The sequence below is a fragment of the Sylvia atricapilla genome, chromosome 4 (assembly GCF_009819655.1).
Source record: "Sylvia atricapilla isolate bSylAtr1 chromosome 4, bSylAtr1.pri, whole genome shotgun sequence".
In the NCBI taxonomy this organism is placed as follows: domain Eukaryota; kingdom Metazoa; phylum Chordata; class Aves; order Passeriformes; family Sylviidae; genus Sylvia; species Sylvia atricapilla.
The window spans coordinates 66296735-66320713 of NC_089143.1; the positions used below are offsets into that span (position 1 = coordinate 66296735).

Consider the following 23979-nt stretch of genomic DNA (forward strand, 5'->3'; position numbering starts at 1 on the left):
CCGCCAGCCCCGCCCCCTCAGCCCCGCGGGCCCCGCCCCCTCAGGCCCGCCAGCCCCGCCCCCTCAGCCCCGCCAGCCCCGCCCCCTCAGCCCCGCGTGCCCCGCCCCCTCAGCCCCGCGTGCCGTGCCCCGCCCCCTCAGCCCCGCGTGCCCCGCCCCGCCCCCCGCGCGCCGCTCGGCCCCGGCAGGCAGCGCCCCCCAGCGGCGATCAGGCGGCGGTGCGCGCTCGGGCGCCCCCTGGCGGCGGGCCTGAGGCGGGCGCGGGCGGGGCCCGGCGCTGCGGGGCCATGGCGGCCGCGGGCTCCGCTCCGGAGGCGCGTCCCGAGGGACACGAGCCCCTGCTGGGGTCCGCAGGGGCTGCGGCGGATGAGGGCGAGGAGGAAGACAGCAGGTAGGGGCTGGTGCCGCCGGGAGGCGGGGCGCCGCCGCCGCGGGTGAGGCGAGGAGCCGCCCGGGGCTGCCGGCTCGGTGGCCGCCCCGCTCCGGGAGCCCGAGCCTGCCGCTGCCCTCAGCCGCCGGCCGCAGCGCCCCGGAGCCCGAGCCCCGGCCTCCGTCCGCCCCGGGCCCGGCCGCGGGAGCGGGCCGGGGGCTGCTTCCCTCTGTGGGAATACACAAACCTCAGTGGCTCGGGAAGGTCCTGCAGAACGCCGGACAGGACCGGTGTGGGGCAGAAGTCTGCGTGTTTGTAGCAGCCTTCATGTGTGGGCAGCTGTTCGTCTCTTGAGGTTTTTTCCTCCGACAGCAGAACAAGTGTCTTGAACTTAAAATCGCAGATATGTCTAAGTCTAGGTACGACTTGCATACAGAGCCTTTATAAACTATGTTTAGGCATCTATATAGCTGTAACCTGAGTCTACATCATCTGAATAGAGGTTACTTTGCAACTTGGTTTGTAACTTCTATTTTATTTTTTTTAAGTCCTTGCAATCTACAGTAATATCTTTTACACACTGTATCTTGTTATTTTCTCATCATAAGAACAGACTGGCTGTAGCTCTCAGTCAAGTTAAGAGTTGCCCAGGTTTATGGTTCTTTTCAGCTGACAACTGTGAGGAAATGTCTGGGGGTTTATGGTGTAACACCCACTTTTTAAAGCTTTTATATGATCTGTAATTCTCCAAAGTTTTTATATGAATCATTAGATTCTCCAAGCTTTTATATGATTCTATATAAAAAGTTTGTAGAATTGAAGACCTCCGTTGATCAAGATCTCCCTGTGTGACATCTGAGGTGTGATAGCATTTTTGTTATTTTGTTTGATTTGCCAATCTAGTATTTTTCCAGCGAAAAATAAATTCTTTATAGTCTTTGCTGAGCGGAAATCCACTTCTGCTTAACCAGTTACACAACTGCATTGAGAGCTTGGTGAAAAATGTTTTCAGTGGCATGTGAGAGCAACTGGAAGAGGATCTGTTAATGATTTCTTTCTCTCTCTTGCTTTTTGTTGTAAACGCAGGGATGTTGTGGAAACGCAGGAACATTATAAGAGCAGGTGGAGATCCATCTGGATCATGTACCTGACCATGTTTCTCAGTAGTGTAGGTGAGTAAATACACGTGGAATCCGATGTTGCTTGTTTAATTAATATACTTTGGTTTGAAAATGACAGGGCTTTCTAAATTCCAACTACAGAGCTTCTTTAGTGCTGCTGTTCTAACCTCAAAAGAGGTGCTGCATTTGTTTGATTCCTCAGAAGAGAATATGTGAATCTAGCAAATCAAACAGAAAGTTACATCTAATGAGATAAGTAATAAAGCTGGGTTTATACAAAGTGATGTGTTACATACGTCTGTGGGTTAAACTATTCCCACTAATAGTTTGCAAGTGGCAGAAGGTAGTGGCAAGGTAAGGGTATTGCTCAGAACTGAACAAAACAAAGGTTGCACTTTTATCATCCAGAGTGAAACTTCTAGGGAATGAAAACAGGAATAACGTGGAGTTCTTAGGAGGTAAGATCTTTATGGGACTGTGTGCTGTCTCTTTCGAAATATGTATCAAAACCTGTTTTCTCCTACTGGACTTTGCATCTCCATTGCAGGACAAATTGAAATTTTATTCCTAAATAACTCCCTTCAGAAACAAGAATGTTGTTGAATTTTGACCTGTGATGACTTTCTGTGGGTCTGGAAATTATCTTGCAGTTGCTAAGATACTTTAGTAACTTTTTTTTTTCTTTTTTTTTTTTTCTTTTTTTTTTTTTTTTTAGGAATTAAAATCTGTTTGGCAAATGAGTATAGATATGTCAGTATGTCAAGAAATTGTTTTTACTTTGGAGACCTTGTTGTCTTTCCACTGGGAGGACAAGATAGGAGTTTTTTTGTTTAGTGTGTATGCACCTATAAAGTGATCTTTTGAAAATAGTTCCTCCGGTTAGGAGGAACTACCATGCCTTTAAAAAAGCAGGAAATACACAGGTTTATACTAGAACACATTTAGAGGCAGAAGAATGAACTTGTAATGTGTTTCAGGAAAGAAAATAACTGATAAAAATGGCAAATAAAATAACTCCAGTTTTTACTGTGTTACAGGTTTCTCAATTGTAATTATGTCTGTGTGGCCGTATCTCCAAAAGGTTTGTAAATACGGGGTTTTTTTAAAATAATTAAGAACAGAAAACTTCTGCTCAGAAAGAAGGTGATACAAAACCTGGCATTTTATTTAGGAAGAGAAAAAGTTGAGGGAGGTGTGTGGCTTTAAGAGAAGCCCTTTTTTTGTTCTGCCATCCACTTAGACAGCTTTTATTATTTCTTGCAAAATCTGTCAGTTTTTTTCCTGAGTTGATAAAGGTACATCGTAATCCAGAAATGTTTGGGTTTCTAATCCCATGATTTCTTGGAGAGTAAATCAATAGAAGTCTTGTTATGAAAACATAGTAGACAAGACTTGTCTGTGCTTTGGGGAAAAAAAAAAAAAAAAGAAGGGGGAAACTGGAGGTAGAAGTGACTCTGTAAATGTCACATTATTGCACATACATCTTTATACTCCTAACAGAGGATTGCCTTTGTTCCTGTACAGTGATTTTAGTTTCTTTGGGGTTTTTTCACCTCTTACTTGTGATCTTAAAAGCAGCACAAAAGTCCCTAAAACTTCATTTTAATCTGTGCTAGGATTTTAGTGCCCCTGGAACTGCAGAAGGCAGTTTCCAATGCGAATTTGGAAGAATATAACCTGGGCAGGGACCTAGAGGTGTCACTGAAAGTGGGGCTGATGCTGAATTCTTGCAGAAGACAAGAAAATGCATGACCAGCCTTGTAAATCAGGACAGATTCAGGCGTGTGCAGAGACAATGGAAGTGACTCCTTGCTGCTGGCATGGAAAGTGCCTGCCATGCTGCTGAGGTTCTGTCTCTAGCCCAGAACACAGCTCCACAAAAGCTCCTGGAGTTTGCTGCAAGTGAGCCATCCCCAGGCTTGGAAGCCAAGCAGATTGTATTGGCTTGGTGCATTGCTGAGAGTGAGCCAAGGTTTATTACCCCAGCCAAAGCATTACAGTACAGAGTCCTTGGTGTCCCAGGTCCTCATTGTAAAAGGGTGTTAGTGATAATAAAAAACACTCCAGTGCTTTACCCACAGAGCTGACTCGTGTGTTCCTGCAGATTGATCCGACAGCGGATGCGAGCTTCCTGGGCTGGATCATAGCTTCATACAGCATTGGCCAAATGGTCGCCTCTCCCCTCTTTGGCTTGTGGTCCAACTACAGGCCCAGGAGAGAACCTCTGGTCATTTCCACCGCTATTTCAGTAGCTGCTAATTGTCTCTATGCCTATGTCCACGTGCCCCATTCCCACAACAAGTACTACATGCTGACTGCCCGTGCTCTCGTGGGGTTTGGAGCAGGTAAGCACAGCAGCATTCCCATTTCTGGACATTGTTACATTCTGTGTCTCGTGTAAGGTGGTTAACATAGTGTTTTAATACCAGATTTACCATTATGTGAATGATAATTTAATATTTAACAAAGGGTTGGCCCGTAGTGGTTTGTAACAAAATTGTGTAATTGGGCTGTTGTGTAAAAATACTGGGGCGAGTGCTGGCTTTTGTTATCTTGCAAAATAAGAAGCAAACGCCTAAAATAAATGTCACTCAACAGTTTAACAAGGTGAACTTGATATTTACCTGAACACTTGCTTGGTTTTGGGGTTTTTTGCAGGAAATGTGGCTGTAGTTCGATCGTATATTGCGGGTGCCACTTCTCTGACAGAAAGAACGAGTGCCATGGCCAATACCAGTGCCTGCCAAGCAGTTGGCTTCATATTAGGGCCAGGTAAAGCAAAAGCTTCTTTCCTCACTTCTCTTGTCAGGTTGACACTGGGCATTGGAAGCAGGAATCCTCATCAGCTGTATGCAGGGGGTTTTAAGGCTTAGTTTGTCAATAATGTCACAATTGAATAAATGGGGTCCACTCATCTGTACTTCTGTAAGCCAGTATAAATGAAACATTCTTGTGCAATTGCTCTGCACCAATTGAAAATTTAATTTAAACACTCTCCCTCTGCATCTTTACTCTCTAGTTTGCCCTTAGCACGAGGGATAATCCAGTCTCAGGACCAAGGTTTTCCATGTAGGAGCAAGAAGGAAAAGAAGAGTAAATTGTCTGTCTGCCAAGAAAATTAACTATTGGTGCACTCAGAATTCAGTTCCATAAGTGTCATGATGCTGTTTATACTGTATATTTTATGTAATCAAGTACTTTCCTGGCTAGCCAAGATCCCACTGGTATCCATTTTGTTTATTTAGAGTAGAATTCTCAAAATGTAAAAGATTTCACAGGTATAATACTTAAATTTTGCTTGGCAATTAGAACAACTTTTCTTATGCGTTCTAATGTTTTTTTAATGGTTCTCGAGATTTTCACAGTACATCGATGTTTTTAAGTTTTTCAGACATGTTTTACACTTATTGGAGAAGAAGGAGTAACGTGGAAATTCCTTTGTCTTCAGCTGAATATGTACACAACACCAGTTTTATTTGGAGCTCTCTTAGGGGTTATTAATATCATTCTCATCTTTGCCATATTCAGGTAATTAAGTAAAAAAAAAATTATAAATACCCTACCTTGTTTTTATGGGTGACTTGTAGCAAATAATATGCCGCTCAGCAGGAGGGGTAATAAACCTGAAATCTGGAATGCTAAAACTGTAAGTTGTTATTTATTTTTTCAGTATTTCTACCTTCTTTAATACCTTTATTTTTCTGATGCTCATAAATGAATCTTGGTGATGTTATGGTTAGAATGTAAACTGATTTAAAAAGTTGAAGCTATTAGACTATTAGGCTTGATGTAGTTTTAATGTTGGTAGTTGCTGTCCGTGTTTTTTCTGCAAGGAGAAATAAGGTTGGTTTGCCTGTAGGGATCTCACTGTTTTTCCTTTAAGAATCTCAGGGAGGATTTTTATTCATTATCCCATTGGTGCAGATGCATATGGATACATGATATTCTCCCACTAGAATATTTCCTTTGTTGTATAGGTTAGTGTTCACTGCAGCCAGGTGTCAGCTTGGTAGATAATGTTTAATGGAGCTACAAATAATTATCATATAGATGATACCATTTACAATTATTTTAATAGAAACTTAACTCAATAATAGATCAAATAAATATGTGTATTAATGAAAACAGTTCTAAATTTCTAGGGAGCATCGGGTGGATGACATGGGACGGCAATACAAAAGTATCAATTCTGATGGAGAAGGTACCAGTGTTTCCTTGAAAACTCATTCTGTGATTATAATTTTGAAGTACTCTCTTATTGCATAGAAGCATTTAGAAGTATTCTAAAGTCTGATGCACTGGGAAGTTGGTGTGGAAAATAGGCTGTATCTCTCTGTAGCTGGTCCAGAAATTGCTTCATTAGTCATGTTGTGTCCATAATGCTGGTAGCAAAACAAGAAAAAAAAAATATGGATCCTTCCATATTTTCACCCTGAGAATTCTGCTGTGTAATTTTGAGCTTTGAAGAGAATGTTTTGGTTTCCATTGTTCAGAATTTTCAAGAAGTTTGCTTATTTTGCTGTCACTCGGGACTCACTGGGAAAACATGTAACCAGTTTGGAAATAATTTTCTCTAATTGCCAGCAGAACTGAAATTTCAACAACTATTTTGATGTAAAAATTTTATACTTTGACTGTCAAAGTATAACTGCCCAGCTGCCCACCAGCTTGCATGCTAAATACTTAGAAGACTTAAGGAATCATTCCTGTTTGTAATTTGTGATGGTATAAGAAAAAGCTCAGTGTGCAGTTGAGGTAATTCTTTTGTGTTGCTGCAGGAAGTGATGTTCTGGATCAGAACACAGAAGGAAGCATTGACCACGTTGCTGTGGTAGCACTGAACATTCTCTTCTTTGTCATCCTCTTTGTGTTTGCTGTCTTTGAAACGTAAGTTTGTCTATTTGCTCTCAAAATATTCAGACATATAGAGGCTTTTCTGTTCCACTCATCTTCCTGACTTCCTAAGCAGAAGTCCAAAACCATAGGCAATCAGGTTGATGTGTACTGATACAGAGTAATGAATTAAAGGTCAGTAATAACTAAAGATGTGTACAGTTTGTGGTATAGAAAACAAATGGAAAAGCTTTTGAATGGAGGCAAACCCATATCCTCAACTTTTTAAGTATTAAAAAAAAAAAAAAAGGCTTAACTTGAGCTACCTAAAGTCTTCAGAGAAAACATGTTTTCAGTTGAGTATCTTGTTCTATATTTTTTGTTTTGGTTTTGTGTGATGTCTTAGTATGATTCTGATTATGTCCAAAAGCTTCAGTGCATCTTTTATTTTAGTAATGATTAAAACAATTGTTAGATAGAGTTAATGCAGTTGTATTCTGAAATACATTGTTTTAAGTGACTGGGGTTTTTTTAGCTTAAAGAGGTATGTTATTCACTCCTAAATTCTCTGTGTATAAAAAAAAAAGTAAAACATTACATCATTCTCTCAGGCTCTTTTTTTTTTTTTTTTTACTTAGGAAATAGTTTGAGGATTTCAGATTGATTCTGCAAGTTTTTTGAGCTCTAATGTAGTTAAAATTTGTTTTACAATATGGCTCTGTCGTAAGTTGCATTATTTTTCGAAAACTACGCTTTTAGAGACTGGTTGGTCGCTAAAACTTAAACAGTATCAAAAGTTTATTTTTTTTGTTCTCTCAGGGTCTGACTTTTTTCTGTCCCTATTACCCTAGCTTGGCTTTCACTCCACCGTTTTTTCATGAACTATCAAAAACAGATGAATGATGCTTCAGAGTGTGGCTGCTGTAGTGCATTGATGTTTGGGATGATTTATATATGGATACTCATGTATGGAAGAAGCTTTTAATGCTGACTGTATTTTTGTTCTGTCATTTCAGTATAGCTACTCCACTGACAATGGATATGTATTCCTGGACCAGGAAAGAAGCTGTTTTTTATAATGGAATAATCCTTAGCGCCATTGGCATTGAATCAGTTATTGTTTTCATGGTGGTTAAAACACTATCCAAAAAGTAAGTTTTTGGGATTTTATGACTTATGTTGGCTAAATATGAAAAGCTTTATGGCAAGTCTTTTACTTGGTAATGAGTCTGGGTTTACTATGATAATGAAATACTTCCAGTTTTGGCACAGCTTAATTGTTGTGATTGTTCTTTATTGTGTTAACATAACCCTCTTATTTGACTGTCTTTTACCCTTGAATTGCTGAAGAAAAGCTGGTTTTAGATTACTGTGATTTTGTAACTTTTCTTGCCAGTGTTTTTTTTGGTCAGATATCATTTCCACAAACTAATGGGCTATGTTATGAGCAGCTATTCAAGTTTTATATTAATTAAATGATGCATTTCACTGCAATTTCATTGTTTGTTAGGACTGGTGAGCGTGCCATACTCCATGCAGGCTTACTGGTTGTCTTGGTTGGATTCTTTATTTTACTGCCCTGGGGGAAGAAACTACCAAATATCCAGTGGCAAGGTATAGTTCAAGTCTTACTAAGCCACCTTTGTAGTGTTCCTTTGAAAGCCTTTCATTACACTTTCGTTCTTGATGATATGAATAATTCATTTTTACAGAAATAAAGAACAACTCCATTCCCAGAACAGCCCCCAGTGAAATGTTAGCACCTTTCTGGAGTTTGCCAGAGCTGCAGCTGCCATCCAACCACTCAGCAGAACCCGTGGGCTGCCCTGTCACACAGTCCTGGTGCCTGAACACTCCCAGGATCTACCTGGCCCAGTACATCAGCTCGGATGTGCTCATAGGGCTGGGCTATCCTGTTTGTAATGTCATGTCCTACACTTTATACTCAAAAGTCCTAGGACCAAAGCCTCAGGTGAGCACCAGCCCTCAATGGTTTTATTTCATTTGCTCTGCAAGACCTGCACTCTCTTTATTAGAATGACAATATTTAACTGTTAGCTAAAATTCCTTTTGTCATCAGCCAAATAATACAGTGTTTTAAGCAGAGGAGAACTTTGAGGAGCTCCAATCTTTTTTAAAATCCAAGGCAAGTCTGTAGGGGAATTATAAAGCAAGGCTGGTGCTATTTATGCAAATTTTAAAATGTGAAAAATTCATTACTGTTCTGGCAGAGTCCTTTTTGTAACTACCAATTACAGGTGTGGAATACCAGTATGAAATAATATTTTTTACTAAGTTTATTATATAAAGACTACAAATGCTACTAGACCTCCAGTATGGGCATTTTTAGTAGTGAAACACTATAGCAAACTTATATTATTGCTTAACAGAAAAAAAAAATCCCTTTGCCCATTTTTTTCATGTTATATTTTGGTGAAAGAGACTTCATGCTTTGAGCCAGAACGTTAGAAAGCAGAAGAGTACCTATGAGTGGATCCTTGGAACAAAAGCTTGGAGAGGCTGAGCAGTACTCTTGGAAACAAAGTAATCAGTGTCTTAATGAGTTAAGGAAGATAAGTGGTTGTTTAAATACTTCTAAATTTCCTAGTTAGGCTAATGGGTTGGAATTAAGGGCAAGCTAAATAATGCCTGTATCACTGACATAAGCTTTTGATCTGCTGTAGGGTGTCTACATGGGATGGCTGACTGCCTCTGGAAGTGGAGCACGGATCCTTGGCCCTGTTTTTGTGAGCCAAATCTACACTCACCTGGGGCCACGCTGGGCATTCAGCTTGATCTGTGGAGTAGTTGTAGTCTCTCTCTTACTCTTGGAGATAGTGTACAAGAGACTAATTGCATTTTCTGTCAGATATGGGAGGATGCAGGAAGAGACTTGTTAAAATACATATTTAAAAAAACCCAACCAAACAGTAAAACCAAGCAGAAGTAATACTTACTGCTTTTGAAAGAGGAGTACCTAACCACTGACCTTGTTGGCTGTGACCTGTACTTACACATTGACAGAACACTTAACCTGGTCAAAGCCCAGTGTGTGGTTACCCCTGCTGCAGCTGGCTTTTGTGTCCTGCTTTTCTAGCAGCAGAAGGAATGTCACAGGTTAGAGCAATACAATGGCACATTTGACAGTGTAGTTTATATCATGTACATGTGCACTGAGTGCAGCTGTGAAGGTCACAGGTTATGTGCATCCTTTCCAGAAAGAAGTAAAAGAAATATTATCTTGATTCTGTGAATCAGGATTAGTAACTCTTTTGTAACTACAAGATTAGTTGAGCTGCATGCACTTTGTGTGAAGACACCCTTACTTGAGCAAACCTTCTGATGTTGGTTTTGTTGGCTTGTAAGCACTGGTTAACACAGGCCATCTGGTTCTGGAGCCTGGTACATCTCCTCCAGGAATCCAAATGACAGGTGACAGGAGCATAGAGGAAGGTTGGTGCCCTCCACACAGGTAGTTGATGTGAGGTTTTGGTCTTTAGGTTGACCAAGAGCCACTGAAAATCAGTTTGAGCAGCTGTTACTTGAACTCCAGTGACCCAAATGTGCAATTTTTCCTCTACTGTTTTGCTGAATGCCTTTCTCTAGCAAGGATAACCTGCAGCATTGAAATACGCAGTTTTCTTAACAAGGAAAAAACTCCTAAGCACAATAGTTTACACTTTTGTGCTGGTGAGATTGAATGCACTGTGCTGAGCAGTGTTGAATTAAGTGAAAGGAGAAAAATGGCTGCTAGGTGTTCACTATTATCTGCAGACTTCTATTTTTTCTGATATTAGGGTACAAGAAACAAGAATTTACAATGTTTTAGTCATTCAGACTTGATTTTAAAAAGTGGGACTGCAATTTTCCTTCAGAATGGGGCCTAAGCTTGTCTGTACGGGTTTGTTAAGCTGTTTTAATGCTACTGGGGAAGAAAACCCTCTGGAATAACTCCAGTATGAGAGTTGTGGCTGCTGTCTAATATCTCTACTATTTGAATTTAATAAATGTGATTATGTATTCCTATGTACTCAATTGTGCAAACACTAAGACTACTGAATTAAAATATGTTTTTTTCAATACTGACTGAAGGGGATACAGAAGTTTTATTCCTGGTACAGTCACTAAATGTTGTGAAAAAGGACTTCACTTTTATAAGCTAATTCATAGTAAGTGCTACTTGTATATGGTTCTTGATGTTCCTAGTGCTAAATTCTTAATTTGCAAGCTGACTTACTTGATTTGGACGTGACAAAGCAACTCAAGTTCTGTCTTTTAAACAGTAGTTGAACAAGGAGAACTGGCTTGAATTAGTTCAGCTGAGCTGTGCTTGCACACAGCCAGCACCAGCTCCTCTGAAACTCTTCATCCTCCCCCCTCCAGTACCCTTTTGGATCCCAGTCCATTTAAGGACTTCCTTTTCCTGCCTGATAAGGAAGCCATAGAGTATTTAAGTACAGATACAAGCACTGTCAGGACTGTTAGCACAACTTGAAGCCAAATGCTTAAGAGAAGAGCTACAGTTAATGCTACTTCAGTTGCTGTACATATTACTCAACTGTAAAACAAGGTAAAACTACCTAAAGTTATTAGCTTTTCTCCTTTAAACATTACTTGACCATGACACAAATAAATAGATCCAGACAATTACCACTGCATTTATTTTTTTTTGTATAACATGCTTGTGCAGGGAAGTTTTAAGCTGCTGCTACAAAAAAATAAAAACAGTTATAAAACATATACATATTTACATATATTACTTGTAAGACATAAAAATACAAGTTATTTACAAATACAAATACTTGAACAGCACAGATGCATTTTCCTTGATTGTTGGCACTGAGTAAGCAGTGGAGTAAGAAAAAATACAATAGATTCAGATTGTTTCCAAAGACTTAATGCAGTCAAGAACTAAGTTCCTCAAAGTTCTGCTTGAGCGAGTTTATCCATCACTTTAATGAAAAGTATGTTTTGTATGATACTTCACACACAATTTGCTACACATAAAGAGAGTGACCCTCCCCTTCCTAACTTTTTACCAGATTTTGTAAGAATCTCTGCATAAGCTGAGTAAGATCAGTCACTCTGATGGGAAGTCAGTGAGTGAGTTTTTTATTAAGCTCTTGTGGCATTTCCTTTAATCAGTGAGGACCAGCTGGATTGGTAAACATTACAAGAATAGAAGACAGACAGTGCAGCTTCTCTTTGATGTATTCTGGCAACTTATCATCTTCTCCATACCTAGAGTGGCAAAGCAGCACAGAAAAATGGAGATGCTTAAATAATTTGTTTTATTTCATGACAGCATAGTTACTTCAAAATACTACTTTCCTCAACCCCCCTGTTTTTAATACCGTGCATATTCATGCATATACAGAGTAGCTGTACTCTGGAGACCAAGTAGATGCATTCCCATCTTGTTTTACTCATTTGTTATCCAGAGTTCAGCTATGGGTGCTTCTCTTTATTTAATAGGCTAACATAAGCTAACCAACTGTGAAGTGATGGCAGTGCTGATGTATATAATGTACAAACCAAAATCAACAGCTCCCTGATGTACAACAGCCTGGTGCTGAGTTACCTGGATGTTTTTATGGCAGGGGCAGACTCACCTGGCTGTCTGGCCATCTGGAGAAGTGTAAGTGATGGAAGAGACGCCTGCTTGGGCTACCAGCTGGGATCCATCATTGAACTGAACCCATACTGCTCCGCTGGTCAGCTGATGAGAGAAGTTACATTGTGGTTTGAGCAGATGAAATACAAAATTATAAACTTAGAACTTTTCTAGTAATGGAAGCTAAAAGCTTTTCAAAATTGCTGACAGGACTTAGGTACTTTGGTCAGTCTTTTAAAGGTAAAGATTGTATGGCTATTACTTTGGAGGAAGTAGTCTCATGCTGACTTCCTCAGGTTTCAGGTGTTTGGCTTTAGCTATCCCTGTCAGTGTCAGATAAATAAAGAATTATGTTTAGCTTAACCACACCTAAAGAAATTCTATGAAGGGCCAAACAGTAAAAAGAGGCCCATTTGTGAGAGTTCACAGCTATACATAAGTTAAAGATTATATCTATCAAGAGAACTTCTGTTAGGACAGGAAGCTTACTTTATCTGGATTGCCAAGAACAATGTTTTAAACCTAAAGCTTATCCAACAGAAAAGCAGAGGGGGAAAATGACTTTGCAAGGGAACAGCTTTTCCTGTTGTAGAGGAAGATGCATTTCCCTTGTACAGATCTGGTACATATGTATTAAAAACTTTGTCATGACACCTTTGATTCTGTCTTAGTGAACGGAGAAGTTAAACAGTTTCAGTTTTTTTACTACAGGAACATTTAAATGACAAAGGACACTGAAATAGGCAGTAGTAGCCACAGGAAAACTGCGGTTAGTGAGATACCGATGCTATTATTTTGGTTTCTTCCACTTACATAATTCACCATGGTTTTTATGTGAGATACTTATTTAAAAGTGTCTTTGTGCATACAAATTTTAGACTTACTGTAATTCACAACTGAATGATTCCTCACAAATCAAGTTTAAAGTTCACATAATGACTTAAAACACATCTCAAATTAGTAGGAAGAATAGACATGACTCCTTTATTAATTTCTCACCTGAGAAGCCCAACCAACGTTTTTCACAAAAACAGATTTAACAAGTTGGGCTGAATTTGGACTGCATTCCGTTTGATGAACAGAGGAGCACGTCTGTTCAACAGTGTTAGTCAGAAACGTAGGCTTTTCATAGGACACCACCTAAAACCAGAGATGCACAGAATTAACAGCCTTGGCATTAATCCTCCTGATGGGCTGTAGTGGTCAATTGCCACCTGTTCATGTATACAGAGAGATTTAGCCTCTATGCTTCATTTAACAGCTTTACAGTACAGAAACCCCACAGGGACACCAATTTCTGTTGTCAGCTCACTTCAGCCAGGTGGAAATGGTCAGATTCTGTCCTAGGGACACGAACTACACAATCAAACAGATGCAGATCAACCAAATGTAGATTGATGGATATTCAACAAAGCTCACAGTACGAACTCAGTGTGCCAGGACCCCAGTGTAATTCATCAGCTGAGGAAGTTGTATGAGGAACCAAAGCTTGGTGGGCCCTTTAAACAAGCCAGATGAAATTGCTCACAAAACCTTACTGGCTACACATATATTCTCACTTACCCTTGTTTTACAGACACACCAACACTTGATTATTTCAGAACAACATCAAATGCCAATACCCTTTGTGACACCATTTGTTATAGAGCACAGAGTGCACCAGAGCTCTCAAACTGAAAACTCTGTTGTCTAACACAAGTAAGCAATTTTAAAACTCTCTTCCCAGGAGGCATTTGTGGTAAGCTTTTGGAGTCTTCTCATTTTTTAGATGCTCTTAAATCCAGAGACCAAAAGGTAGTTGAAATCAAAGTTAACATTTCTAGTCAGTATGCTCACAAATGGCTAATAAAAGCCTATGCCCATGCAAATCCAATTCCACTAATTCAAGTAAAACATCAATAGGGGAGACTGGTCTCCATGCTACATCCTTGTGTACTTACAGGGGCACAGGCTGGAGTCTGAACTGGAATAGAACTGGCAGCTTTACTTCTATCAAATGCCATAACTTCTTTTGAATAATTTGTCTTGTCCAACAGTGGAGGTGCTACAGCCTGTGGTGATTCAGTATTACCAGGTTTTCTGGAAGAATGAGAAAAATAGGGAAAAGGTCTGTCCAAAAGGGTTAAAGAAACAAGTGAGGAGATACAGCTCTTCCTTCATTTTACCATGGACCATCCAAAGCACCTGATGGCAGGAGTCTTCTGCAGAACTGTTTTTCAGTTCAAATGCCTAAGTATTCAATAAATATTCAATAAATACATAAATATTCAAAGACATCAGTATTTTGAACTGAAAGATATTACCTTCCAACAATTATTGGAAAAAATGGAGCACTTCCACTTCTTTTCTCTTCTTCCAAAACAGCACATTCCAGTGCAAGGCATATACGATGTCCCTGAAAGAGGAATTTATTAACGTTGGAAATTGAGACTTGTGTAACTATTTCATAAACGTTTAGTGTGCCAAGTGAGCCCACACAAGGAAATTTCAACAGTAGTGAATTTTTCAAGTTGTATAAAGCAGCTTCATCTGTTGTGTTTAATCCTTTCACCAGACAGGCAAACCTGCTTTACAACACCAGTACTAATTTCTTCTCAGTCTCACTTGGGAGGGATTGTAACCATGACCTCTACTGATATTTGCTCTTCCAAAAACCACCATCCTCCCTCCTTAACAGTGTAATGAAAAACATGCAAAGCAACACAGGAAGCACATTTGTGAAAGCTGAATTTTCAGGAAGTTGCTTTGCACTGGAAAAAGTCTCTGTAAAACACCTTACCTCATTTGCATGATCCATATAAGCCTGGATTTCCTTCTTCAATCCTGCTTCACTTTCTCCTTTCAAAGTGAAGGATTTCCCTGACTTTTCAATCACACGAGTTATACCAGCTGTCTTATGAATCTTTGCTCCTGCAAGAAAATGTGAACACTCAGTGTGAGCTGTATGAAATAAGTTAACCATGGAAGACTTGGAGCAGGGACATGCCTCTTACTAAGCAGGTTAACTATAACAGGTAGATGTAAAGAAGAGCTCATGAATAAAATCAAAGTATAACTTAAATAACACTTTTGCAACATGTACTTCCTGAAGAAGGCATCAGTAAGGAATTAAATAATCTACTGATCTACAAGTGCTAGAATAAAGGCAGAGTGAGTGTCCAAAAAACTGCTTATAGTGCAATATTTTCTTCAAACTGGAGTGGTGCTTGTTTAGTGTTAGGCAATATTTTAGTGCAACCCTAAAATCATGACTTACCTATTTGCATAACTGCAAAAATGAATACATACCATCATAAAAGCAAATTTCAACATCTGCAGGGGGTGAATTTTCCATCAACATGCACTTGGCGTATCTTGTATAAAACGTCACTTTGGGAGTTTTTGTTCTCACCAACTGCACAAACTTAGCTGCATACTGGTATTTTTTCCAGTACTTTTCTAAAAAGGAAAATAAAAAAAATTAGAATTTAGCAGATTCTAACACTGTGCACCAGCTTGAAGAGAAGTAATTTAAATTATCTATTTGATAGCTGAAGGTTGTGAGTAATACTTAAGTTCCTGAGAGGTGTGTTTAAAGAAACTGACTTATTTCCACCAACAGCTCCCAGTATGAATGAGGAAAAGACAAGAGCTTTAATTTTAGTACGCTACAATGTAAAGGGGAGAATCCTTTAAGCTTCCATATAAAAGGAATCAAAACCTGTGGGTTACACTTCCTTCTCAAGTTTCAAAACATTTTCCAGTTAAACTGTAATTTGAATCTAATTCTGAAAGGAGTTTTACTTCAGAGTTATCTGAAAAGTAATAGATAAAAGCTATAAAGTCAAAAGATTCACTTAAAATATCACATTGATCATCATAATTTTAAAATAAATTTCAGGTTACCTGGCAAGTTGTCAAAATTATATGTGCAGATGCCTTCAGGAAGAGCAGGAGGTCTGTCATCAAGAAGGAAACCTCTTCCTTCATTTGGATGATAAACTGCAATCTACAAAAAGGGAACAAAAATTGTGTGTGGTTACGACTTACTACAGCACTCTGCACTTATAACAGGTATGGAAATAACTCACATTTTAATTAATTACTATGATTCACCATGAAAGCTCTATTCCTCTAAGTAACTATTTAACAGCAGCGCTTTTTCACCAATCCTTTACCGATTCCAAAAATCAAGTCCAAATTTTCTGAAATAATTGCTTGCTCCCTATATTTATATGGCTTTATTATGGAGGGACAAAGTTTACAGCCGTGCATATATAAACAGTGGATTCCAAAAGACAATCACTTCAAAAAAAAAACAGCTCTGAATGAACTCTAAGCACTTTATAACCAGTGAAGAAATCACAAATATACTCACAACATTGCCATCACAAGATATTCTGAGAACTTCTTTCACAAGTTCCTGTGAGCGGTGTTCTTTCAGAAACTCCATACACACTTCCCCAGTATCAAGAATGCTCACCTAAATTATATTAAATATAAAGTTAAACAAAAGGACCTTTACTTTCTACAAAAGCTAAGATACCACTTTTTTTTCCCCCATAAATGCTTTAATAAATGCTTTTCTTTTTCCTAAAGTGCACTTCAAACTGGCTTCTTACAGTAACTTTTGTTATTAGTGCTATTTTTTGTAAAAGAGAGCACTTCAGGATGGGTATCACCTGGTAAGTGAGGGTGAGGCTTCTTAAGTGACAAATCAAACACAAACAGGTCTGCTCTATTATTGTTATTATGCTTCAAGTTATTATTAACTTAAAACATAATAATAATAGAGCAGACCTGTCTGTGTTTTAGTCCAAAATTATTGTTATGTTTAGTAATTATTGTTTACTATTGCTTAGTTCAAATTATTGTATATGTTATTAAGTTCTATTATATTATTATTATGCTTTAAGCATTCTCTATACAAAAACCAAGATGCATCTTATTAATATGATTTTAAATTAAATTATTCTAGATTAAGTTTCCTAAAGACATACGTTTCTATTTTACCAAGAAAAAGATTTTTTTTACCAAGATTTTCTTTTTACCAAGATTTTTAAGAGACAGTCACACTGTATTAAGCACTTCAACTGTTCTCATTTTTGGACCTGATCCTCACCACTGCATTTTTGGTTTTTTGCCTGATGGGTTTCAGCCTGTGAGCAGTGAGAGGTGACACAACACTCCGCAGTGTAGGTTTCTGCTGTGCTGAAGGTTCTTGGCCCCAAGGCTGGTTTTGTTCTGGAGCTGACCAAAGGCCACATGTTGATTGAATGTTCTCATTTTTGCAGACAACTCCAGGGATGCAGTTCTTTGGGTTTCTCTGGTTTAAAGAATGTGGACAGTCCCCAGATGGATCATGATTCCTTATATCTTTTAAGGTGTTCCATGCATTTCTTGGTGCATCCTGCTGCACATCCAGATGGTACCGAAAACCTCCACATGCATTACTCTTGCCAGTCAGGTCTGCAGGTGGTCTCAGAGGAACTGAAAGCACCACAAAGGGACACTGGAGATTCAAAGAGTCATAGGCAGAAGGAAAAATATCTAGTATAGCTTTAAAAGCTTTTCAAGGGATTGTCTTAGAAGGCTTATTTAAGGGAACAATGGGATTTCTTTAATCCTCAGTCCAAATCATCAGGCCCTTTAGTACCATCAATATCTGTGCTAGCAAAATTCCAGTGCTACTTAAAATAAGCTGTTCCTGTATTTCAGTTAGAATGGTCTTCAGTTTTTATACATCAAATAATTTTTAAGAATAATTTATAAACAAAACACAAAGACTTCAAATAGATTACACAATGATTACAATCAAATAGATTACTAATTCTTCTTGCACAAGAATTAGTTTAATCTATTGAAAAATATCTTATTTACCATTCAGATAACTGTTACTAGTAGCTGGCATCCAGATAACCACTCGTTTATCTGCCTAGTGTTTTACCATCTACCAGAAATTTTAGTACTCAAATGTTATATGCATATTCCAAATCCCTTGCTTTATTTTTAAAATTCTTGTATTTATTTCATTTAAACATTTGTTTTTATATTTAACCTTCCTATAACTCCTTCCCTAGTTTTGATATTTAAGCCCTTGATCAACTTTCACCTCACACACATCACTATTGTGCTCCTTCTGCTGTGTGGCTGAACAGTTGAGAAGGGACCAAAAATTAAAAAGGATTATTCAGACCATATGTTCTCTGATTCCAATTCCCTGTAGACAGGAAGGGAAGGAGACCAGTAATATCAACACCTCCAAAAAGGCCAGAATGGATTTATGTTTATTCTTACGATTAAATTACATTATTTGCAAATGATGTAATATGATGCACAACAAAGAACACCTCCTTCCCTTCTGTGTCTTTGTCCTTTCCTCCACCCATCCTTCTGCAGCCTTATTATCTTTCTCATTCATTGAGGTCCCATCTCCTCTTATTGAGTTCTATTTGCACAAATAAATTAACAGGGCTATCAAGTCACCTGTTAATATTGTCTCATATATTTACACTGAGACATTTACACAACTGAGTAGTTATGTCAGGGTCTAAAATTCTGGTTTTCTCTTTGGTTTTGGGTTTCTTTTATAAGATAGCAGTAGAAAATCACAAGCTTGTTTTAGGAAACTATGTATTCAAATTCAATGTACAAAAAAATTAAAAGGAATAGAAAATCCCACTGAAACTATTACAAGTCACTAACTTGAGTGCAAAAACACACAAGTGATGAGTAACACACCATTTGTTTGCATGCTTCCAAGCCACTGCTGCATCGTCTCAGCCTGGGACTTCTGCTCTAACAAACCAACCTGAGGCTTCACTGGGCACAGATAATTTGAGCTACAAAATAAAAGTTACACACATAATCAAGGTTGCAGCAAAGACACTTGCACAACAAAAGTTATAATGCTACAGCTGAAGAAACCACTTAATACATTTAGGAAACGCAGGTGGCATTTTGTAGCTCTAGACAGCACAGGACATACTTCTTTCTCATGGGGTCAAGAATAGGAAAATAAAATAGTTTCCAGATGGAATGAAAAGTTATGATAATGCTGCCAGCAGTAGCTGTTCTCACATCTGGCTCTGAATTCCCAGCCTTGGAGAAGACCCAGTGATGACATGACAGCCTTGACACCCCCATGTATCTCAGCATAACAAACAGGCAGCTGAAAGATGCCAAGCCTACCACCCAAAATAATTTGAATTGATATAAAATACAGTCAATCCCAAAAATTATATAGCTTTTTTAGCAGCTTTTTATATGATGATGATATATATGTAGCCACAGGTGAACTCAAGATATAATCCACGTGTTGAAGGATAAATACACACACAAAACCAGTTACTGCAGAGTCACTGATCTGTTGTAAACTCACACTAAACTCCTGTGAGGTTTTTAATCTCACAGAATATAGCCTGAACCTGTCTGCACTTTCTTGTGGTGATAACTACTTCACCATTGGTAAGGGCTCACTTAAGAAAACCACCCTAAAACCACAGAATTTAAACCATCTAAAACAAGTCTGAGGACCTTGCATTTAAGATTGCTGTGCAAGCTAACTACAGGTCTAAGAGGCTTTCCTGGAATCAACTGTGTCAAAAAAGATGTAACCATTAAGTTAATCCCCCTCACATTAATATTCTCTCATGTTTACATTCAGCATGGCTTTATGAATGAGAAAACATTATGGTAACATTTGCATAAATTTTTGATTCATCAAACGTTTCTCAAACTAGAAACAATGCACAACAGCACTGAACTTTGCTTATGTCAAATTTCTTGAGAACAGTCAAGAAAATCTTCTTACTCCATTTACTTGTTTTACAGGGAGAAGTGCTTCTTTGTCTTTTCCTTGAACTTATTTGCAAAGAGAAAATATAGGAAATTATGCCAGTTCTTAATGTGGAGAGAAATGCAGGAACTAACACAAGACAATTTTTTTGATATTCTTCTCATGTAAGGCCTATAGAAAGAAGTCAAGGTTTTCACAAAGAAGCTAAAAATAAGTACAGAACTCAATTTCAGATAATGATCTATGATTGACATTTTCCTTTCTGGTACACCACCTTCATAATCTTTTATAATCTCTGCCTAATCTTTACTAAATTTTTGTTTTATCCTCTCTAAGCGTAAGAAAAAAGTCTCCTCAAGAGATCAGCAAGTAAAAATGTTGAAAATTGCACTTTGAATGCCTTCTTCCTTCATCTGTCTCTTCTACAAAGAACAATTAGCAAAGCTCTCTACTACAATTACTGTGGGGAAAGAAACAATCAACTTGCTGCAAGTGGAAAGAAGACAATGACGCAGCTGTAAATTTCATCTGAATAAAAAACTGATTCTTACTGTGGTTGATCTTTTACAGGTGGAGATATCTGCTCTTCAAAAGAGCCAGAAGTACTAGAAGTCTTCTCCTTAAATATTTCTCCTATATCAGCATAGCTGTTGCCAGGTGAAAAGTATTCAGTGTTTTCTCTTGTTCCTATTTTAGGCTTGGAAAGCACTTCCAAGGAGTGACATCGATCCACGATGTTGGATATGCCCTGAGTGTGGCTGTGGGACGTGCCAGACCTGTCAGAGGAGTGGGCTCTTCGGAGGTAGCGGGAATGTGGCCTCTCCTCACCAGCCTGAGCAGTTCTTCCCCTGCCACTCAGGCCCATTTCCTTTCCCTGGATTCCCCACTGTCGGAAAGAACCGCTCCCGTCTCCCGAGGAATTATTACTGGAATTCTTGTTGGTAGGAAAAAAAGTAATTTTATTCGGGAGCGGCTGGCCAACTAACAGCTTCTTCTTTTCCTTCAAGCAACCGCTGGTGCTGATGCTGGAAGAGCCTGTGAAGGTTGTAGAGATGGTGGCATTTCCACTGTCCATGGAATCTTCTGAGGTTCCCAAATCTCTGCTCCGTGCAGAGCTAGCCCTGGCCATAAAAGGATGATCCAAGACTGAGGACAGACTGAGGCGATCTGCGGGGTTTTTGCGCAGTAACCTGTGAATGAGGTCCTGCGCCTCTCTCGACAGGAAGGCTGGCATTTCATAGTCCGCCAGCACCACTTTATTCAGCGTGTTCCTCACCGTGTCCGTGTCAAAAGGCGGCTTCCCAATGAGCAGAGTGTAGAACATGCAGCCCAGAGACCACACGTCCGACTCCAGCCCGTGCGGGCTCCTCGTGGCTATCTCCGGGGAAATGTAATTGGGAGTCCCGCACATGGTGTAATGCTTCTCGTGAGGCATCTTCAGCTGAGTGGCCAGCCCAAAGTCAGCAATCTTCACATTCATGTTATTGGTGAGGAGGATATTGGACAGGGTGAGGTCCCGGTGCAGTATTCCATGGGAATGGAGGTACAGCATACCTGTGATGATCTGGTGCAAGAAGTGTCGCGCTGTCAAAGCAAAACCAGATGTTGATTTGAAATCACAGCTCTGAAGATAACTCAGCTTTAAGACTCCTATTCATCTTGCTTCTCTTTTTTTTTCTTATTTTTAATAAAAGAATGTTACAAGGCTGTTAAGGTGTCAGACTAGTGAAACTGGAATTACCTTTCTCCTTTCCACTTTAAGCAAAATGGCACAGCTTTGTTCTAAAACATGAAAACTTATAGAAAACAGGAAATGGGACTGGAAATATTCTCAATTGGCCCAAACTTTCTAAAATCAGGTTCTTAAGAATTAAAGCTAAGTTGCTCATCACTTTTGGACACAGATACAAGTTAAGCTAATGACACCTGTATAGCAGTACCCCATTAATGCAGTCCTGTGGCCTGGGTCCCAAAAAATCCCTATCTGTAGCAGTATCATGGAATTAAATGAGAAACTGATAGAGAAGCAGGTGAGCTGGAAGAACTGAGCAAGAGGTGAGCAGTGAGGTGAGTCTGGAAGCAGTAAAGGTGGAAGTTGCCAGTTTTCCTGTTCTTCTTTCCTCTTCCCAGTCTTGACCTGCATTTCAACACAATTCTAATTACAAAGGTAAGCTCTACCTTCTATCTGTCTCTGCCTTCTAAGACCACCATCTTTTTATACTCCAAATAGCACGAACAGAAACAAATGTATATAGAAATGCAAGTGAATATATGAACAATAATAATCTCTAGAATATCACTTACACAAGATTTTAAAGGATAGAAACTGTGATGGCAGCTTTGAATATTCTTCCTCTAAAATTAAACATTTATTGAGTGAGCCAAAACATTAATGCAGAGGGTTCCACAGACCAAGGAAAGCTCACCTTCATCCTCTGAAAAGGGTTTCTTTCTGTTCTTTATGTATCTGCTCATTTCACCATTGTGACATATCTCAAGTATCAGATAGACGTAGTTGCTGTCTTCAAAATAGTTATAAAGCTGGAACATAAAACAAGGAAAAAAAGAAATCCCATTTTGTAGACTATGGAGGAAGTCACATATACAGCCCTCTCTAGAAACCCCATGGTTCTTACCTCAAGTATAGATGGATGCTTTAGCTGACAATGTATTTTCACCTCATTCTGAACCCTCTGTACCATTCCAACTTTGTGCATGGCTTTTTTATCTATCTGTAAGTGGATCACAGCATAACTTAAGATGGTCAGTGCATGTTTGCCTGGCAATATTTCAGCATAAGCACGTTTTCACATAGCTTAACTTAATATACCCTTTTAATGAACAAGTATAATAGATAATTGGAGGGAGACAACTGAAAGCAGTCAAGTGTTAACATTATCAAGACTAACATTTATTATTTTTTTCTGAAATATTTAAGCAGAGAAACTTAAATCTGATTTTGCTATGCAGATAGGCTAAATATAGTCAGCACTAAAAAGCATTTCTATTAATTAGGAAGTCTGTTTGGTTGCGGAGCATCTTTGAGGATCGAGCCGCAATTTTAATGTCCGTAATGTACAAACATTCACCTCAAACATCAGCGCCCAACCGCGTAACCCCAACCTGTTGCAACCCTGCATTTCGTCTCTAGGGACACAGATACCTCCTCGGCCGGCTGCCTTACCATTTTGATGGCCACTTCCAGGCCGGTTTTCAGGGATACTGCTCTGTAGACCCCTGCGAAGGAGCCCTTCCCCAGGAGGTTGCCCACCTTGAAATCCTGCAGGATGAACAAACCACCCTCGTTAGGCCGGGGCTTTGTCAGCCGGGCTTCGCACAGCGCCTCTCCCGAGGCGGACCCTCCACCAGAGCTGGGGAGCCCGCACACGGCCGAGGCGCGGGCAAACCCCGGGGCGGTACCTGCAGGGAGCTCTCCGGGGCACGGCGGCGGGGCCCGGCAGGGCCGCACAGCCACCCCCGCTGCATGCTCCTGCCGGCAGCGCAGCGGCGCCGGCCTGCCCGGGCCGCCTTCCCGCCGCCGCTCCCGGGCCGCGGGACACACCGCCCCCGGCTGCCATGGCAGCGGCCGCTCCCCGCAAACACGTGGGCGCGGGGCCAAGGCGCGGAGGAATCGCGCTCCCACAAACACCCGCCGGGAGCGGGACGAGCCCGCGCCCGGCCCCTCCGCGCCCCGCGGCCCCGACGGGCGGGGCTGCGCGCCGCACCTCTATCCTCTCGCCGATGCAGGTCGCCATGGCGCCGACCGCTCTCCCTCGGGTCCCGCTACCGGTCGTGCCGAGGCCCCGGGCCGCGGTTGCCCATTAGGGCGCCCCGGGCCGCCCGCCCCGGCGCAGCGCCGCTCGCTCCCGGGCCCGGGGGCGGCCGCTCGGCGCCCCCCCCGCCGACATTTTGAAAAGTCGCGCCGTTATCCCCGGGCCCCGCCCTGCCGCGGGACGAGGCTGCGTCTGACGCAATCGCGTCGCGCCGCGGCGCGCGCGCTGCCCTCGCGGGCGGGCGGGCGGGGGGCGGGGCCGGGCAGCCGTTACCGCGCGTGCGCTCTGAGGGGAGCGCGGGAGCGGCGCGGCGCGCGCGGGTCTCCTCAGCCCGCCGTGTCCCAGGCTGGGAGAGCCCTGGAATACTGAGGGGTGTCCTGGGGATCATCCGGTCCCGAATCCCGCTGCCGGGGGCAGGCACACACCCCTCGGTCCAGTTACATGGGGCCTTACCCCACCTGGCTTTGAATACTGCTCGTAATGGGGAGTCC

The 23979-nt window shown here is 40.7% G+C and overlaps 2 protein-coding genes across 3 annotated transcripts; one reads left to right on the top strand and one right to left on the bottom strand.

The window, feature by feature from the left end:
• Positions 1-251: 251 nt before the first annotated feature.
• MFSD8 (major facilitator superfamily domain containing 8) lies at positions 252-10975 on the top strand. 2 transcript variants are annotated; one of them, XM_066318173.1, is made up of 12 exons: positions 252-391; positions 1457-1542; positions 2529-2572; positions 3596-3836; positions 4150-4263; positions 4875-5019; positions 5634-5692; positions 6270-6378; positions 7341-7475; positions 7835-7938; positions 8037-8296; positions 9009-10975. In XM_066318173.1, exons 1-12 carry the CDS (start codon positions 288-290, stop codon positions 9222-9224), a joined length of 1617 nt encoding a protein of 538 aa, XP_066174270.1. In that variant the 5' UTR covers positions 252-287; the 3' UTR covers positions 9225-10975. The 2 variants fall into 2 exon arrangements, with proteins under 2 accessions (XP_066174270.1, XP_066174271.1); XM_066318174.1 differs by lacking the exon at positions 252-391 and adding an exon at positions 674-789.
• PLK4 (polo like kinase 4) lies at positions 10972-23557 on the bottom strand. Its single transcript, XM_066318172.1, has 16 exons — positions 23441-23557; positions 22900-22995; positions 22352-22447; positions 22142-22256; positions 20267-21299; positions 18659-18759; positions 17040-17407; positions 16296-16400; positions 15824-15926; positions 15227-15376; positions 14718-14848; positions 14242-14333; positions 13879-14017; positions 12938-13078; positions 11937-12043; positions 10972-11565 (listed from the first exon to the last, which is right to left on the bottom strand). The coding sequence occupies exons 1-16, from the start codon at positions 23468-23470 to the stop codon at positions 11466-11468; spliced, it is 2907 nt and encodes a 968-aa protein (XP_066174269.1). The 5' UTR covers positions 23471-23557; the 3' UTR covers positions 10972-11465.
• Positions 23558-23979: the final 422 nt, after the last annotated feature.

What these genes read in the sequence shown, in the direction of transcription:
- MFSD8 (XM_066318173.1), top strand. Translation starts at nt 288, where the DNA reads ATGGCGGCCGCGGGCTCCGCTCCGGAGGCGCGTCCCGAGGGACACGAG. An exon ending in ACCAAATATCCAGTGGCAAG is followed by an intron (nt 7,939 to 8,036) that starts GTATAGTTCAAG and finishes TCATTTTTACAG; the next exon opens with AAATAAAGAACAACTCCATT. An exon ending in TCCTAGGACCAAAGCCTCAG is followed by an intron (nt 8,297 to 9,008) that starts GTGAGCACCAGC and finishes GATCTGCTGTAG; the next exon opens with GGTGTCTACATGGGATGGCT.
- PLK4 (XM_066318172.1), bottom strand. Translation starts at nt 23,470, where the DNA reads ATGGCGACCTGCATCGGCGAGAGGATAGAG. An exon ending in TGGAAGTGGCCATCAAAATG is followed by an intron (nt 22,448 to 22,899) that starts GTAAGGCAGCCG and finishes ATCCACTTACAG; the next exon opens with ATAGATAAAAAAGCCATGCA. An exon ending in ACGTTGGTTGGGCTTCTCAG is followed by an intron (nt 12,044 to 12,937) that starts GTGAGAAATTAA and finishes TTCTCTCATCAG; the next exon opens with CTGACCAGCGGAGCAGTATG.